General features: G+C 42.8%; 1 protein-coding gene across 1 annotated transcript in view; it reads right to left on the reverse strand.

Annotated features, from left to right (window-relative positions):
• Positions 1-17,871, reverse strand: part of LOC147684627 (testis-expressed protein 47-like) — a 96,212-nt gene extending 78,341 nt beyond the window's left edge. Inside the window, exons 1-2 of the mRNA XM_086942374.1 lie at positions 17,755-17,871; positions 6,351-6,420 (exon numbers count right to left, since the gene is read on the reverse strand). Of these exons, the coding sequence (XP_086798500.1) occupies positions 6,351-6,420; positions 17,755-17,871 (187 nt within the window). The remainder of the gene's footprint in view (positions 1-6,350; positions 6,421-17,754) is intronic.
• Between the last annotated feature and the right edge of the window lie 1,257 nt (positions 17,872-19,128).

Below are 19,128 nucleotides of genomic sequence, written 5' to 3' on the forward strand. Positions count from 1 at the left end.
ATTTAAACCAAAACATCATATTTTCTAGGAAAATATGGTGTGCATTTGTGGCCGCAGACCATTTGGGGAAATGTTTGCTTGCAAATATTCTGTCATGATTGCCCCCTGAAGGGCTATTTTTAGTTGTCTTTTATTTATATTAGATAAAGATTCCAAATCCTCTCTCAAACTGTACATTCCCAAGAAGGGAAGGATCGAGAGGATAGCTGCTACCATATCCTTATCGAAACTTAAACCCTGAAAATTCGTTGTGGTTATATCCTATCTTCTAATCTATACGTTAAGTGCTCTGGTAAAGATGCAGGTAATTTCTAAAGAAATATTGGGGTATATTTACAAGAAAAGTGATAGAGCGCAGAGTTAGCCTTCTTGGCTTAACGCTGCACTCCACCACTTTGGAAACGCAGGGCTGCACCGTATTTACAACAATACTGTACAGCCCTGCATTTCCCCTTTTCTGGCGCTAATTACAGCTGCCTAGAGCCAATGCAAGCACCCTTGCCTACGTTGTGGGAGTAATTGTTTATGTGTCCCTTCCTGAACATAAACAATCTTATATGGAGATTGTAACTACTATGTGTGCTGCTTTGTACACATAGAAGCAACTCGTCATTTTTCAATTAATTTTTTTATGTGCAGGAAAGGACAACTCCCTTCACATAAACAATCATGCATGGGGCATAATGCAGTACACATAGAAACAGCAAAAACAAGTAGAAATAAAGCATTTCTCCTTGTTTCGCCATGTTAATACCAACTTGATTTTGGTCTTAATTTTGGTGCTCTCCCATATTTACGCTACCCTTGTAAATAAGGGGCAGCGTCAAAATCAATGGGTGTTGCGGCGGACCACCCACTCCAACACCCACTGCCCTCCCCTGTCATCGCCACAGGAATGTTGAAAAAAGTGATGTTACTGTGGCGATAGAGGCTTGTAAATATGCCCCATTGTTCTCTATTTGTAGTGAAATTTTCACTGGTAATAAATGCCCCGCATCTATACTGCTGAGTCATAAGGATACTAGACTCCCTATACATTTAAATATAGCACAAACATTCAGTCTAACCCAGGAATAACACAATGAAAGGTAGACACATACATTGAAAGGACTGCTTTGAATAGAGCCAAGCATTTATAAATATCGCCCCCCCCCCCCTTAGAAAGGAAGTAGCGCTGCAAATATGGTGAGAAAAGTGCTGGTATTCCTTATATTTATCAAGAGATTTGCAAATCATTAGCAAGGAACCTTGAGCCGTGAGTGACACACATGTTGAGGAAAATGTAAATTCATACCCTCCGTATATAAATAAGTAAAAACATTTTTTACCAAAATATGTAATATTTCTGTATTGGACGAAAAATTGTTTATATGATCCAACTACGAATTCTGTCCGATGCCCACACTCAAGATGTTGTTGTACATATGAAATGTTATTTTATCATTAGCACAAAATAGTAGTTGGGACATATTTATAACCAGAGCACATGCATGCAAGTATATTTCATTCTTTCATACAGGTCATCAGAGCAGGAATACAGAGCACATGCAGAACTTGGGTGGTCGTTCACATACCTTATTGTACACATTGCTATGATAATGGTAGATCATTTTTTACATTGAGAGAACATTTCTTCCACAGTAGATTAGGTAACTGATAGGTCCGGAGGAAGTACCATTGATCAGTGTAAGGACAATTGAGGCACGAAACAAGTCAACCAAACAATGAGATCCATTGTTTCATTTTATCTCATTAACAAGGGCTCCCCAAATAAAATAGGCTGAGTTAGGAACCCCTAGTTAATTTCAGTCTTCTCTTTTTAGACCAATTTACGCACTTCTTAAAATCCTTTGGTCAGTGTGGGGACCATTAGGCATTGCAGCGCCAGCCCAACAAGCAGCACAGCACAATGATGAAGCATGCTACCATTTGAGAGTGAGGAGGTGCTCTTTGGTGATCTACAGGGCCCAGACCTCTACAGTGGGCTCTGGAACCTTTCTTGAACTGAACTTTACACTTATAAATATATATAACCAATAATAGGAAGGATGTATGTGGGCCGTAATCTCTCCATAACACCGTTCTGAGTAGGTATAGATTTAGAAAGTTCTCACATACAATAGCTCAGCAAGCAAAGTTGCTGGGCTGCGTTGTGAAAAGGAGAGCCAGAAAGCACCATAGCTACTACGATTTGGCACTCCTGCTCTCTTCCCTAGCACTGGCACCCAAATAGGCTGCCTAGCGCCATGCACACACCTTTATACCATAGTGCAGAGTTCTTCAATCTGTGGGGTGCGCCCCCCTGGGGGGGGCGCGACTCCGTCTCGGGGGGGGGGGGGCGCGCACTCCTCTGTAAATCTCACCTTTGTCCTCCACTGATTGAAGAAACAAACCGCAGAGTGGAGCTGCAGGGGCCCGAAGAAGGGGTGAAAACCATTAAAGACTCATTAGCAAGAAAAAGGTTTTTTAAAGCCCGGGCAGACAGGTGACGTCGAACTTAAACTGACGTCACTGCAGTCAGTGCCCACTGGTAAAATTAATTGACTTCCGGCCGCCGTGCTTTTTGAAGTTCTGTGGAGCTCCTGCTCCTTCTAACCTCGCCGCAATGCTGCCCCGTTTTCAGCGCTAGTATAGAGGATTAAAAATACTGCTTTTGCTTTAGGCAGTGCAGGGCTGCAGGCCAGGCTAAGAGCTGCTGATACAGCTATCTGCGATAGAGAAGTAAAATCTAAAGCAACTGGGACCCAAAGCCACCATCCGAGCACTTCTGCCCAGTGATGATCATGATGAATAATTTCATGCAAGAGACGAGAGTCAGTCTGGAGCTGAAGTAAATGGCTCCTAATCCAACTAGCCTGAACAGGAAGTGCTCAGCTGTAGATGGCCCAGCAAATTTGTATTTTAGTGAATAAAAGATGCACATTTGGTTTTCCCCGGCTGAAAAGGGTTGCTTTAATCAGTTATTTTTTCTTGTTTGAAGCAGCCCTTGTTGTTGTTTTTTCCTATCTAAACAGAGCAATAATACATTATAAGGCTGTGCCCATTTTAACATGCCTGACAGCCAAATTATTAACCCCCTAACTTCCGAGGCAAATTATCACGTTAAAATTGTAACAAGTTATTTTATGTGCTGTCTTTATCTTTATTTATACATATTTGGTGTTGCTGTTATATTGCTGGTACTTTCACAAACTGACATCAATTGTGCGCCAGAAACAAAAAATAATTACACAGTTGGCAATCTTGTGGAGAGTGCTCAAAAGTATTTCATACAGAATGTGAAAAACACCTCTGAGAGTCTTAAGACACTGGCATCATGTCTTTAATGTGTTAAGTGTCTGGTGAGCATCATTCACAATATTGACCATTACAGTTTTGGGATTGTGTCCATCATAGAAACGATTATAGAAACCTGACTGGAAGTTATTAAGTAGTTAAATGTTTTAATACATTATCTTCCCTTGTCGGAATTCACTAAAGTTTTGGTTGTAAATGAGCCTCCTCCCCTTGCCACCTCCTCCTTTTTTTCCTTTTCTCAGCGGCTACCTGATTTTGTATGGTGGCAGAGCCTTGTGGGCTACAGTTGCTTTCATTGCAGATAACTGAGTTTCTGTGGGGAGTGGAGCTTGGCTCATGGAAGCTGATGCCGGGTTGCTTTGAGTTGGTCACCTGTGGTGCTGTCCACATCAGAGCAGCCAGGATAATGTGATGGAGTATCAGTAATGCAGCACACACAGAAATCACAAAATGGATTTTTTTTAAAGAGTACAAATACAAGGCACTTTGCTTTTTCCATGTGTGCTGCACAAGGCAGCAAACATGGATGAATCAAAAATGAGGAAAAATAATGCATTTCTCCTAGTTTTGCCAAGACCAGGTTTTCCCTGTTCTTAATTTTAACGCTGCCTCACTTTTACGCTGCCCTTGTAAATAGGGCGCAACATCAAAATCAGTGCCTGTTGTAGTGGAACGCCCACTGCAACACCCACTGCCCACCCTTTCACGCTAAGCATAGTTTGAAAGAGGGCCTTATTTACAAGGCAGCGTTAAGCCAAGTTAAGTGGCTTAACTCTGTCGTGTAAATACGGCAATGCCCCCATCACCACCACAATGTCTTAAAAAGTGACGGTGCTCTGATTTTTTCTCCTTTCCTACTTGCCATCCTAGCCTTCGCCTCCCTATGGGGCAGTTGAGCCCTGTTGGGCCTTTAAAATCTGTGACACTACAGTTAGCTATTCTATGCGCGCCTCCCTCGCGTAGCTGCATGACACCTGCGCGAAGCCAACCTTTGCGACCATCATCCCTAAGCCACACGGCCGGCCCCCTTAGCGGGGTTGTAGGCAGGGCGCTGTGTTAACGCTTCTTCCCCGCCACAGTTGGTATACGCCTATGAGTTCTTTTATGTGCGGCCGGCCTCAGCACGAGGTTGTAGGCTTATCGCTGTGTTCACAATAAAAACATACTTGAATAAAAAAAAAAAAAAAAGTGACGGTGTGGTGTCTATAGGGGCTTGTACATATGCCCCTGAGTATGATGAAACTATGAGTAGCACTATAAAAAAAATTATATGTTTGCCAGAAAGGTGCTATAGAGAGATGAGGTGCATTGTTGGTGAGTGGTAGTGAGGGAATTCATGGAGAAGGAGGAGACACTCATTGTTTTGAACATTATTTGCTGGATATGGCCAGGGATATGCGGGTGGCGGTCGATTATGTAGTGTACCAGATTCCAGAAATTTCTGTCAGGGGGTGGGGGGGCCCGACATTTAAAAAAATTCAGGTGGGGGGCTCAACCTTCAAAGGTTTGAAGACCTCTGCCATAGTGCAAAGATGTCTGGTTTATGTTCAGCATAGGTTTTGTACAGAAAGGGTACCCTTATAGTTCAAAATACTATGGGGCATATTTACAAAAGAAGTGATGAAGAGCGGATTTATACTTGCTGCCTTAATGCTGCGCTCCGCCACTTCTGAAACACAGGGCTGCACCGTATTTATAAGAATACAGAGCAGTCCTGCGTTTCTCTCTGCGCTGGCACTAAATTTAGCAGCCTCGCGCCAATGCAGGCACCCTTGCACCAGAGTGCAAGGGTGCCTCCGTTGAGGAGAAGGATTGTTTGAATGCAGGAATGTGTCCCTTCCTGCACATAAACAATCTTAAATGGAGTTTTGTAACTTTTATGTGTACTTCTTTGTGCAGCACACCTAGAAGTTGCAAATCGGCATTTTGTTTTAAAGATTGTTTATTTGCAGGAAGGGACACCTTCCTGTACATAAACAATCAATGGCGTTTTGCTGTTTCTATGTGTGCTGCACAACGCATCACACATAGAAACAGCAAAAACTAGGAGAAATAAAGCATTTCTCCTCGTTTTGCCAGTGTAAGACCACATCTTCCCTGGTCTTAATTTTGGCGCTGCCTCAAATTCACGCCACCCGTGTCAATATGGGGCAGCGTCAAAATCAATGGGTGCTGCAGTGGAACACCCACCACAACACCCATTGCCCGCCTCTTTCACGCTAAGTATAGCGTGAAAGAGTACCTTATTTACAAGGCAGCGTTAAGCCACATTAAGTAAATAAGGCAAAGCCCATATTTCCACAAGACCCTCACTACACGTGAGGTTCCTGTGGTGGTAGGAGCTTGTAAATATGCCCCTATGTTTGGACAAACGTCAAAACTTTTCCAACTCTGGAGGTGATTGATACAGTGCCAGCGCACATTTAAAGTCAGAAAAGTGTGGAGATATAAAAAGATTTTGCCTTTTAAACTCCAGCTTCAAAGAGGCATTATTTTTTGGCCCCAAAAAGCTATGTCTACAAATGTTAGTAGATAGGGGTTTGCATAAAAAAGAATTTGTGGTTGCATTGGAACCCTTTTATACCACCCAGGGTCCGCCTTCTTTGCTCGTCTGCTACTTTCCATCGCAAGTAAGGTTTTACACTGGAAAGTTATCACAAATGAACATATTGCGATGACTGAAATCCCAAGAAATGTATGTTGTTTATTTTTCAAGCACAAGGACTCTAGGTGAGTAAAATGACATCTTGCTGATATTATTGTTATATGTACTCAATACTTTGCACTGCGCTCAGTCACCGTTTTAGGGGTTTCGTTCCAGCTTTTTAAAACTTCAGTTAATGATAGAATATAAATAAATAGTTGGTACTAATGAGGGAGAAAAAAGATGGATACAGGATGGCACAGGAAATGGATAAATCAGGTCAGTTGTAGCTGGCACGAGCAGGACACAAAACGGATCTAAAAATGGATGATATGCCAGATATACAAGCAAGACAGCATAAATCACAAAAAAGGTAGCCGTGATTTTGAAAATGAAAAAAATCATTTACCTGTTAGATCCCTATAGTCGATTCGTGCCTCGCTTTTGTCAGCAACATAAAACAGTCGGTGAAGGACGAACTTCATACCAAAAGGAAATAAAGAAATCTATATTGTGAAAACTTAAAGTGGGAACACTAGGCATTGTTACACATAAACATAAAATCTTGCTGAAATTAAGGGAAAGAAAAGTTACTTGTAGAAAGACTACTTACGATATTAATGTAGGTATATTACCTACTGGCAGTCGCCAGTAGGTACTTATAGTTAGGACCATGTTTCCATAGGAAAAGCGTTTTTGACTTGCCTATATCTTTGGTGCCGTTTGACAAATCTTCAGGAAGTTTTTCCCAAAAATGCACCGGTATTTCTAGTTGTGCATGGAAAGGGGGGCGAAAAAAGTGAGTTTCCATATATTCATTAGATGCGCTTGCACACTGAACTGCTAAACTGAGTTATACGAAATTTGGCAGAAAGGTACGTTTTGGTTCACAGATTACAGTTTTTGTTATTTGGTTAACATCCGCTCAGTACTTTTTGAAAAATTAAAGGAAATCCAAATTTGGATATCTAGGGTTGTGAAGACTTCGCGAATAATGACAAGCTCACGCAGAGATCTGAAGAGCTCTAATTGGCTGCAAACACTTCAACCAGGAAGTGTTAGCAGCCATCTTGGGACTCGAGATCAAACATAAAAATGCAAAAAAATAAATAAAAGGGGGCAGGGTACGAATAAAAAAAACCCTAACCATTGTCCTGGTGGCCCACAGGGACCCCAGCAGGGTAAAAAGCATTTTTTTTAAATCATGGCTATTTCTGCGAATATAAAAACAAATTAAAATACATCTTTAAAAAAATGTAATCAGTGATGTCATTGACCATGTGATGAGTGATGTAACTTGTGAGGTAATAAGCAGTGCATTGTGGGGGCATAAACTATAGTTAGCTCAGGTAACTATAACTGCTGAATTTCACTGGTTTTGTACGAGTGAAATCTGAGCCTAACTATAACGACCCTGTAACTTTTTTTCAGTGCATATATCTATATCTATATCTCTTTATATATATTCACTTACAAACTAAAGTTTAAAGTGACTTATACATAGGTATGTGGAATCTCATCATTTTCAGTTGGGATAAAATTATACAAAGGCTACCTGAGCCATTACCTTATGATTTTCTGTTGTTAATTTTTCATCTTATTTTCGAAAACATATGAACTAAGTATAATGAACTAAGGCCCCCCAAATGTTGGTAGGCCCTGGATGATCCTAGACAATTCACAGAAGAACTAGATGTTCCATAAGGTACTACACCAGGATGGTTCCCTATCTATGTGTCTCTGATGAGCCATTAACCTAAATGAAATCTTACAACCAAATTCTCCAGACTCCAACATAGCTTGTTTTTCATTTGTATTTTCATGATACCATGAGTCCCATTGGATACATATGGATATGTGGGATAAATGGGGAGAGATAAGTATCTACCCCTGCCCCAGAGAGGAATTTAAGGCTTTTTGGGAATTGTAGTTCGAGTTAAAGCTTATCACTGAGACTGGTTAAATAACAGTTCACATCCCCACTTTTTGCTCTGATCTATTAAAATACATGCAATATACATACACACAATACACCAAAAAAATGTGATGGCAATTGTATTATTTCCCAATTGCTGTAAAACAAAAGGTATAAGTTATGTACAGAATATAGATTTTTTGTCTCCACAAATCATGCTCGTAAATGTCGTAGAGTCTTTCTTTTATGTTGATGGAGTTGGAGCGCTCAACATGACGTGGTATTTATGTGCCCGAAGCACGCTGATCTGGTCATAAGATCAAGACTGTCAGAAGTGAGGAGCTACGCCAGCAAACAAGATGGCCGCGTAAGCTCCCGGCTCCGCCGACCTCAGACTCCTGCCAGAAGATCCTGTTATTTATCCTGTTTTTGTGCCCTGCCTCCATGTGTATGAACCGGACTGGATCTTAACAGTGCAATCCCGAGATTTCTACCAGTTTGGTAGACAAAGATACGTTGTGTGGCAGCTTGCGGCCTAGACCAGCCTGGAAGCCGGGATCTCGAGTACTGGCCCAGCCGGGTTGCAGTTGAACAACATCGGCTGTAGTTGTGTGACAGGGTCCGGTCTACCGAGGTGAAAAAACAATTTTCTTGGACCGAAGTTGACGATGGTTGGCTGAATTGGTGAATATCTAAGGAGGGGTGACGACGCACAATTGGAGCGGTGAACGGGGGTCCCTTGCCCGGTGGCCCGGTTAGGGCCCTGCCGGTGTTCGCTGGGTTGGGATCTCGGCCTACGGTGGCTGAGTTCGGATTGTTATTGTCCCCAACGATAAGTCCCCCTCTGAAGTCGTCCGTTCCGCATCCACCTATTCCCCCCAGGGAGACCGGCTCTCTTGGGACGCGAATATGACCGAAACCGAGCGAGATGTTGTGGAGCGGACCGAGAGTGACCCATCACTACGAACTGTGTTGGCAGCCATAGGGTCACTTCATGTTTGCGTTGAATCCCACATCCATAAAATGATAGTGTTTTTGTCTGGAACTGGGCGGATGGGACCGGACCATGGTCCACTACAAGAAACGAAACGACTCGAGATACCGAAGATGGCCACTTCGATGGAGGAAGCAGACCCCGTACTATGGGAAGTATTGGAGCCTCTGACCAGTGTTTTGGGTGCTGAGAGCAAGCTTGATGCCGCTATTGGATTGTCTGGCCTACGATCGTTGCCGACTATGGAAGGACTACTTGAAGCTCCCTTTCCGGAACTTTTGATGGGAACTGTTGTTGGTTTGAAACTGCGTCACTCCCCTATACATCGGCACCACTAAGATGGCGGATGAAACAACCTTGGGAATCCATGACGGTGTGGGGAGTCTTTGGACTTAGCGGAGTTCTCAACACTTTCATCTCTCTGCTACGTCTCGGTTTGAACTTTGCTACAGCTTTTTCGTGGATTGACTATCCTGCGGAAGCGACCCTTTGTCCGGAAGGGGCTCACATGTTTGATCGGAAGGGTCAAGGATGAGACTGTGTGATTGAGTTTGCCATCGGGTATTACTGGACACGGGGTTTGCAACCATGATGCGTTCGGGAGGTTAGGCGGTGTTTGGAGTTTCCCCTGTTCCCCTACGTATTTGCAACTTAATAGATTTCGAGACCTTAGTCTGGGGATTCTTGGCTTTGGCGGGGGAGCGGAGACCGGTGGCATGTATGAAGATGCCCTCCTCCATTTTCTACTTTAAGTATTTAGTTAGTTGGGGTGACAGGCACACTGCTAGTTGGGGTTAGGCGATAGTCATATGCAGGGGTGCAGGGTGGGGGGATGGGTTTATTGTTTTGGCTTCATTTTTGTTTTTATGGGTTCTTTTTCTTCACACTCTCTTTCACTTTCCTTTTATAAGTATAGTTGGTGGAACATCCTGACTTTGTTGGTATTCCAGTATCTGGTGCTCATGCTTCTTCTATTATCCTCATTTTATGGGTGGGCAGACTCTGAGAGGTTGCGCTGAATGTGAATCGTATATTGTAATGTGGCACGTCCTGTTTCTCATACATTGGCGTAGGCCTCTCAGCCATTTCTTCACTGCTTAGTATCTATCCTGTATCTACATCAGTTCGCCTTATTATTATGTCTGAATGTATGGCACCTGATATGTCTATTTCTTTCTTTGTTTTGAAACAAATAAAAAGATTTACAAAAAAAAAAAAGACTGTCAGAAGTCGAAACATATCTGTTTGTCTGCCGTATAAAGCAATAAAGAAAAAGCAAATTTATTGACTATGTCAGCATGGCTGTATTCCCTTCCCTGATAATTTTGTAGTGACGGACATTGTGTGACATATATATTTACATATATATTCACTTAAAAAATAAAAGGTTAAAGTGACTTATATTTAGGTGTGGTAACAAGATATTAGCTTTCGTTTAACACACCTTAGATATTCACAGGAAACCTTTAGGTGTTGAAATACAAAGGACTAACTTTTTTAAACCAAAACAATACTAGAATTAACCAGTTATAGCTTACAGAGCTGACTATAACTTGCACCCAGCCATGTACTGCTTAATATTTTCTTTTTTTTTTAAACGTTATTGCCTTTTACATATATCTCTCTAGTTGCTGAGTCATTGTTCCAGGCTGGCACTTTGCAATCTCAATTTATCTCCCTTACCCGTATCAATTACTGTTGCATTAGTGTTATTATTGTTTCTAACACTGCCATATTAACTAATCTACATAAACATATTCAATCCCACGCCCCCCCCAACAAAACTGAAACCCAACTACCCCCACCCTCCCCTTGCACTGCTGACTCGTAGGATGAGGCCTAGCGATCACTTCTGTTGTCCCTTGCTGTGTGTCGCTCTGTTGCCCCCTTCCGGTTCTATTCCCCCTCAATTCTTAGGCTTCTAAGGGTCCTCATCCCCTGGTACCTGCTCTGTTTCCCCCCTCCTGATTCTGCCTTCGGGGACTCCCCTGTTGTGAAGGTCCTTAAGGGGTGGTGGCTTCAGACCCAGGGTCATGGCTCCTCATTTCTTCCATCGGCACCTCCCATGCCTGCGCCCTCTCCAACCTGCCCATATCCCGTCTTGCATTTCTGAGCAAGATTCTGCCCTTGGATCTCGCCCATTTCACCAACTCTCGCTTCCACCGATGTGCGGTGAGGCCATTCTGCGCCTTCCATCTACTAGTAATTTCCTGCTTCACCAGTATGAAGGTGAGGTCCTGAAAATTATTAGTGACCTTAGTCTTTTCTGTGTTTGGGAACAGGTTAACCAGGACATGTGCTGGTGTACATGGGACTACCCGTTCTGTTATCATAACAGTCTCCCTTTTTACCTCCTATCAATAGTGCATCAGGGACTGACAGCTCCATATCATATGGATAAAATGTGCCCCTTGTTCTTTACACCTCGGGCATTCGGCATCTTCTCTGTGAAAGAACTGGTTAATACGTTCCGGTGTTATGTAGTCTCGGTGCAGCATGAAAAAGCTAATTATACTAAAACGTGTGTTTCTAGACACAGTATTTGTTCATAATAAAATGTTCTACCAGTCCTTGTCTTCCAGTGGTCTGCCTATGTCTTCCACCCACCGCTGTCTCAACTGGGCTAATGGTTGAACAGAGGTTCACCCAATGGCCCTGTACAGGCATGTGACGGCTTTTACGGTCCCCTCCTGCCAGGCCTAAGTATTCGCAGGTGGCATGTCGTGGTGGCTCAGTCGTGCCTGTGCCCCAGTGTCACAGTATTGCCTCCGTGACTGCCCCATAGAGCAGAAAGTGTCCTTGCAGGATGCCCCAGTCTGTCCTGAACTCTTCAAAGGGGAGTAACTCCCCATCCCGGTATAGGTCTCCCACTTTTGTGGCTCCGGCCTGTTCCCAATCGTCTATCCTGCTCCATTGTCCCCCATGTGGGAGTGCCCCCAGAAGTGCCAGTGTTATGGTAATTCCGGTGAGTATGTGCGTTGTGTTCTAGTATTCATGCCCCAGCTTCGGCGTAGCACTTTGTGTTCATTGCGTTGGACATGCTGTGGCTTTGCAGTCCCCAACAGGGTGCAGAACACACTGAGCCTATCCAGGGTGAAGAGAGGCGTTCCCCTGTCCGGTGTCAGACTACCTGTCACCACTGCGTGAATCTCTGCAGTTGCCCTGCCAAGTAATATGCCTCCATGTCAGGCACGGCGAGGCCCCCTTCTGGCTGTGTCCTTTTCAGTTTGGTTAGGGCTACCTTCCTTCTACCCGTCCCTCATGTAAAGGCGTGTAATAACAAACATCGAAACAGGTGGAATCCATCCACCAAGTGATCCCTTGTGTAAGGGTAAACAAACAGACTGAAAATGAGCAAATCTCACCCATAACGCAATCCCAGTTGTCAGGGGTAAGCGAACTTCAATTTAACAATGTAGAGCAGATGTAGCGTAAAATGTCAGCGTAACTCAATAGCGTAAACTGTGAACAGCTCACACTCCAAGCGATAGAATTAAAGCCCAACACCACACACGCTTTCTGTATACCCAAAAGAAATCACCACATAAGTTTAGTAGCGACACTAATGCAAACTTGTGCACAGATTCAGAACAAAACACTGTGGAAAAAAAACCTGCTACAATGTGAGCAATACAGCAAGAGCAATTGTGTATGACATGGAAAAGAGTAATGTATGACATTGGAAAGCATTTAAAACAGTGACAAAACCAGGCACACAAAAACTATGATTGTACAACAGCAGAACACTATGCCTGTGAGCGACCTCTCACCAGTGTACTGCACACTGCACACGTGTGTGCAGCAGTGGTGAAAGGAGGTGCAAATACTGAAGATGCTCCTCCTTTTGACTGTCTGGCTCCTTTTCCCCTCTTCCAGGGTCGGCTCCCTGGTTTTCTTTGGACTTGGCCCTCGTAACTTTTGGACTGGAACTCGTGTGCGCCCCGCCATTTTGGGACACGCTCCTGTTGTTGCTCTTGCCCTGGGTGCATCTTGCCATGTTGAGATGGTTTCCATCGATGCCCACAACCCCATTTTTTGATTCTTGTCCTTTCCTTTGGTCCCTTGGATTTCATCCTGCTGACCTTCAGACATTCCACTTACGCTGGACTGCTTTATCTCTTTCTCCCCCTCAGGTCCCCCTCTCTCCTCTCACCAGTCTCAGAGCCTCCAACTCTTCTCCCCCACATACCGCTCTCTGCCCCTTTTTATTTATTTTATATATTTTTTTATTTCTCTTTTCACTCTGTAAATATGTGATATATACTTGTCCAAGCCAAATCGATGGTAAAATGGAATCCTGAGAAAATCTACTATTTGTATGTGTATGTATATATATATATATATATATATATATATATATATATATATATATATATATATAGAGAGAGAGAGAGAGAGATAACTCTAACCACTAGTATATGGAGTAGACCTTTGTACTAACTACCATTCCTATGTGATTCTTAGAGTTTATCCATTTGTATCTTTTCCTTGTGTGACTTTACAACGTGTACATTTACAATTGTTCTTTTTGTATCTCTTCCCTGTGTGACTTTACAACTTGAACATTTGCAAATGTGTTTTCCTGTTTGTATCTTTTATGTAACTCATGTAATCCTAAGTCCTTATGTATCGCAACTGGTTCTTTTGTTAAGCGCTCCGACACCTTCGGGTAATATTCGCGCTATAGAAAATCACAATAAATTTAAAAAAAAATAATAATAATAAAATTGTGTGCACCTCTCACCTGAAAAAAGAGTCCAGGGAAAGACATCATCTCTCCGATCCAAAATGTTTGGTGGAACCCCAAAGTAATATACAAAGATAATTCTCCATCCTTAACACCTTCGAATTACTGCAAGATTCAACATTGCCAAACTATCCAAAGCTGCAGCAAATGTGTTCTTGAACATGACATCGGTTTGACTTGCTGATTGCTTAGTGTAACAGTAGCTTGCCAGATCGCAAACCAATCCGATTGAAGGAGACCATCTTTTTAACTTTATACTTTTGAACCTAGAATCCACGGTGGTGAAAACGCTAGATAATACCCAAAACCTGGGAGTAATGACTGAGACAGATATGCGCTATGGATCGCCACACTGGATGAGAAGAGACTCGCTGAAGATCTTCTTGCAGCACCATCACGTGACACCAAGGCAACTGTAAGGGGTGTACGTGCAGCACTTCCGTAACAGCAAACACTACTGGGACAGGTACGTGTGCCACATTTAAAAAACAAAACATGCTACCCGACACCAAATTTGGCTTCAAAACAGCAGTGTGCAATCAACAAACATGCAAAATCCCTGCACGTTGCTGATCCGCTACCGTCTCATAAGGATTCATCCAACAGTACATACCGCTGCTGGGTTTCTGCAGTGTCATAAAGGTTGGACACACCATCAATTAAGGTTCTAAATGCCACAGCAAACACAAACCCTGGGAATCATATACTGACAATGGCTTTCACATAGATAGTTTCACAACGCTGTAAGACCCCGTACTGAGTCCATATCTTCTCTATAATCCACTGAGCTACCTGTTCATCAGCATGATGATTTTTTTTTTAGTCCTCATTTGCCTTGACCCTCTTATAGAAAACACCAACCACCTTACGTATCTTAACTGGGCGAGCACAGAGATCTAATTTATAACTCACACCAGGACACGAGTGAACTTATTGGCGGAAGAAGCATCCAAAGTTAGAGGGCTGACTGGTTTACTCCACCGAGGTATCTTTTAACCTGTTGATGATTTATGTCCAAATCCATACTAATAATTTTCCAACTTGCAGGCAGAAAGTTGTACAATGTGGCAGGGAGTGTTTCCTGACAGCATAGGCAGGCTCCAAACATAACACACGATGTGGTTGATCTCAACCAATACTTTAAAAGTTGTTACTGGATACAAGAGAATAAAACGATGTAAGCATAGGCGTGCTCTGCCTGTGGCTGACCGATGTAGAAGTTACTGGTGAGGCTTGAAAGCTATAGAGCATTGTGTCTCTCCTAATTTTTAGTTACCTTAATTTTCTTTTAAAATTCTTCTTTCTGTAACTTAATTTGTAGAACGCAGAGTTTCTTTTACTTAAATCGTTGCCAAAAATGTGTAGTAAGGACGTCCAGTAGCCGAGATGTATTTCATGAAGGTTTATTCAATCTTAGCTAGAAGTTGTTAGGTTAATGTAGAGCAGTCCCCCCAGGAGCACTCTGCCTGCTGCTCAGCCCATACTCCAACTGTCACACTTCACCTCACAGGCACCCAAACATTACATTCAGCATCACCACACCAACATTCCATGCAGCACATTCACACTGGCTGAGCAGCTAGGGTGAAAGCAACAGGATTAATACATATACAGGCTACTACATACCCTCCCCCTTTGTATATCACAAAAAATGAAACTGCAAAACGGAATACGGAAATGACAAGAACCATACAAAATAAATAAAGATTAAGTACACAAAATGCAAAAAGGAATAAAATATTAACCTGAAAAAAACATAATACATGTACAATGGAAACTACTGTATAGCATTGAAGAAAACTATAAAGAAGATGCCAAGGAAAATATACAAGAGAAAATGAAGTAGATGCAATAGATAAATTTACAAGATAAAATGCATCACCACACCAACATTCCATGCAGCACATTCACACTGGCTAAGCAGCTAGGGAACAAACAACAAGATTAATACTTATACAGAAAACTACATAATCTGTTATGTCATCAGTAGTGTCTAGGGCCATTTGGGATTGCGATTTAGATGACTGATGTTTTGGTTCGTTGTTCCTTGCTTTCCTAAGGCTTTTGCGCTCCTTTTAGTTAGGGAGGGTCGCTGCTGGTGGGCCAAAGATTCAGAGTCGTAGGGAAGGAGAAAGAGTCCTCCTCTTGCCAGTTCGTTTATTGCAGATGTCAGGTGTTCATTTTCTTTCTGATTTGCTTCCTTTCTCTGTGTATTCGTGAGGCCGTTCTTAGAGCCCAGTGTCTTCGTTACATAGGGAGAAACTGGGATATCCTGGCTTGCGGTGGAGGATGTTTCTATTAAGTCCGGCTGCTTCGAAGATTTGACTTCTGTTAGAATTCCGACAGAATGTGTGAAATTGATGTTAGGTGGTCTAGGGTGGAGGAGCACTGACAGGAGTGATATGCTGTGGTGGGTTATTTTTGCACTTGCTTGATTGAACTGTTTAATTCCTGCAAGTTGGGTTCAATGCCAGAGACCTGGGTGGCCAGGGCGTTCAATAAGTCAACTTGGATCTCAAGTTTTTCTGAGTGGAATGTTAGTGCTGACGAAATCACCTCCATTGTATTTATAAATGGGGCTCACAGGGGTACTGAAAACTATGGTGAGTGTGAGGATGGCCGGTTTTCTTTTTTGGGCAAAAGATCCTTGCTTTGTTGATTGTAAGTGATATTAGAATCATTTTCATACTGAAGCTTAATTGAAGCAAGCAAGGCTGAAAAATAATGCTTAGGTCTGAAATTTGTGGTTCTATTTGGCTGGTCCACATCTTCTACTTGTTTTTCCTCGAATGGACTGAGTAACAATTCCTGCCACTCTAATGATGTCTCTAGCGGCCAATCTAACAATGCGATTGTTGTGGTCCTTGTGTGGGAATTTGAAAAATGTGGTGAAGGGCAGGGATGTTTTGCTATGGTGTTTGCCGCAGTGAAGTCTGAAGTTGAGCTATTAGGTCATTTACTACTTCTTATTTCATTTTCTGTAGTGTACACTTGTACCACGACTGTTCAGAGATTGTTAGGTGTTTTTATAGATTTAGTGAATTTATCTGTCAAGAAAGGTGACAAGAATGATTGGAACAACCTGGTTTTACCGTGCTTTGATTTCCAGGGGATTTTAGAAGGTCTATAATTTTTAGGCTCCAGTGTTGGTGTTTGGGTTAATAAAGAATGGTTACAATGTAACACTCGACCCTACAAAAATAATGGCTGCAAGATACAATACTCTGTGGACTCCTGATACAGTCCACTGCAGAGCCACTTTATATGCTATGCATTTGCACCACGACTCTCACTGCCACGCTGTGTGATGATTGTTTCTTTTTTTAAGGATTGCCACCATTTGCAGAGAAAAATATTGCCTACTTTTTCAGTTATTTTAATTTGAAGAATGCCAAAAGCCGGCCCTTAAATACGATTTAGCATAGACTTCTCTGTATCCTATTTTTCGGTCTTGCAAGTATGACTCTGTCTGCTTTCAATAAGCAGTTAAAATGGTTTAGAGATATTAAACACATCTGAAGTGTTTACTTTGTGTACTTGCTGTGTTTAATTCGAGTAATTGCTGCTCTTTTAAGTTTGCACTTTAAAGCATGGATACCAAATGTAGCTTATTTTGCCAAGTTTTAATAGGTTTTGACCTAAACATGCTGGAAAAAATAGTGGCCTAGTGGAAACCTTGTTTCTCGCCCACTTTTCTTTGTTGCCCAGTTCATCCACAGAACAGACTATCATACACATAAATATTGCTGATCGTCCAGAATGGTGATTTGACGAAAAAGCGAGTGGATTTGATTTGCAAATTTCGTTGCACAGGGCTTAAGTTGGAAGGGGTGTGGAGGGAATATAAAAACACATTAGCTTAAAAAGCTGGTGTCCCACCCAATTCGAATGTCGACATGTTTGCCTGCTATTTTCGCAGTCTTGCTGTCCTCCATGGCAGGCCCTCGTGTTTGTCTAATATTACAACCGCACCATGCTATAATAAAAAGTAACTGTTCTCCACAAGCTTAATCAGAGCCTGCCAACCCCCGCATAACTAAGTCCTCTCGAATACCCTCGCCTGGGCTCTCCCTATCCGGTGCTGCAGCTCACGCCGTATTGTGCCCACCCCCGCGTAGCTAACTCCTCCCAATCACCCTCGCCTGGGCTCACCCTACCCTGTGCTGCTGTCCTCCTCTCCTCCTCTCTTCCAGCGCGCTGAGGAGGTTAAATCTCTGAAAGGTGGGTGTAACGGAACCGCGGTGGTCTGTGGACATCTGTCGTTTGCCCGACATGGTTGACTAAACCATAGAGCCTTAAGCCGTACTGTTGTTATACGTTACCAGTGACGTCATATACCATAAACAAGATGGCAGCCGCCGTGTTCACGTCGGCGGCCATCTTCTAACGAAAGACGTCATGGACCTACGGGTGTTCAAATTTGCCGAGGTCGTTGTGGACTCAGGCGCAATTTAGGAGGATGTGTCGCCCGCAGGCTAATTTTAAACAGGTATGTTAAACTTTTTGGTTAATTGAATACCCTTTTCATATTACCACATAAAAAGTAGCATACAAATTCCAAACAATAATTCATTAGCGGTAGGTGGAAGTATGACGTTTTTTGCCGTTTTCTACTTATGAAATAATTCAACCCATTCCTTGACCCTCACGGCCATCTAGCCCTCGCTTGAGGTCAACTTTGTAAATATGTATTTTACTTTTTCTTTTACCCAACTCCGACACCTTTTATTTTTTACAATATAAATATGCAACTTGTTAGCTTTGTAACTGCATATATGTAACTTGTTACCGTGCTCAGCCTATCGTGTGTACCTTGGTAACGGTATATATGTAACTTGTTTGTGAGTTTAGCCTATCTTGTGTACCTTTTTGTAACTTACCCGCTTCTTTTGTAAAGCGCTCTGACACCTTTGGGTAAAGTTTGCGCTATATTAACCTGCATTAAATAAATACATTTAAATAAGCACATTGTCACTTCATGGAAAACTTGAAACATTTTCTTTCTCACTGTCTCCTAGCATATTTAGACAGTGATTTATATTTCAGCCAATATATAAAATATGACGAGCTGTTGTCCGGGCTCCCCCCACAAGTACCTGTTTCTTGTGGTGGGTCCTCGCAGAGACGACACGGACTGCCAACCCCACACACGCACCACCCTGCTCTGATTGGGTAATAGGACCAGGAATGGGGTGCGAGTGAGGATGCAGCCAAAGGTCTGGGCAGGAATGCTGGGTATGCAGGTGGGGGCAGAGGTCCCTCTCGCGGGTAGTCCCAGGGCACCAGCTGAACGGGGAGACAAGGGGACAGTAATCAACCACCGTTCTCTAGCATGCAACACAACCACAACACTCATATGGGACACAGCTTACCTCCTCATAGCTACAGCCGCCCTGCTGCCATCAAGGATAAAGATAGGAAGGCATCCACCAGCTCTCCAGGAAGTGGATACAACGAAAACCAAGTGCTCCTGCGCTGCAATTTTGGTATGTGCCAAGCGCTCCTTGCGCTACCAAAAAGAAAATACCAAG

This window comes from Lissotriton vulgaris, chromosome 10 (assembly GCF_964263255.1).
Source record: "Lissotriton vulgaris chromosome 10, aLisVul1.2, whole genome shotgun sequence".
Lineage (NCBI taxonomy): Eukaryota > Metazoa > Chordata > Amphibia > Caudata > Salamandridae > Lissotriton > Lissotriton vulgaris.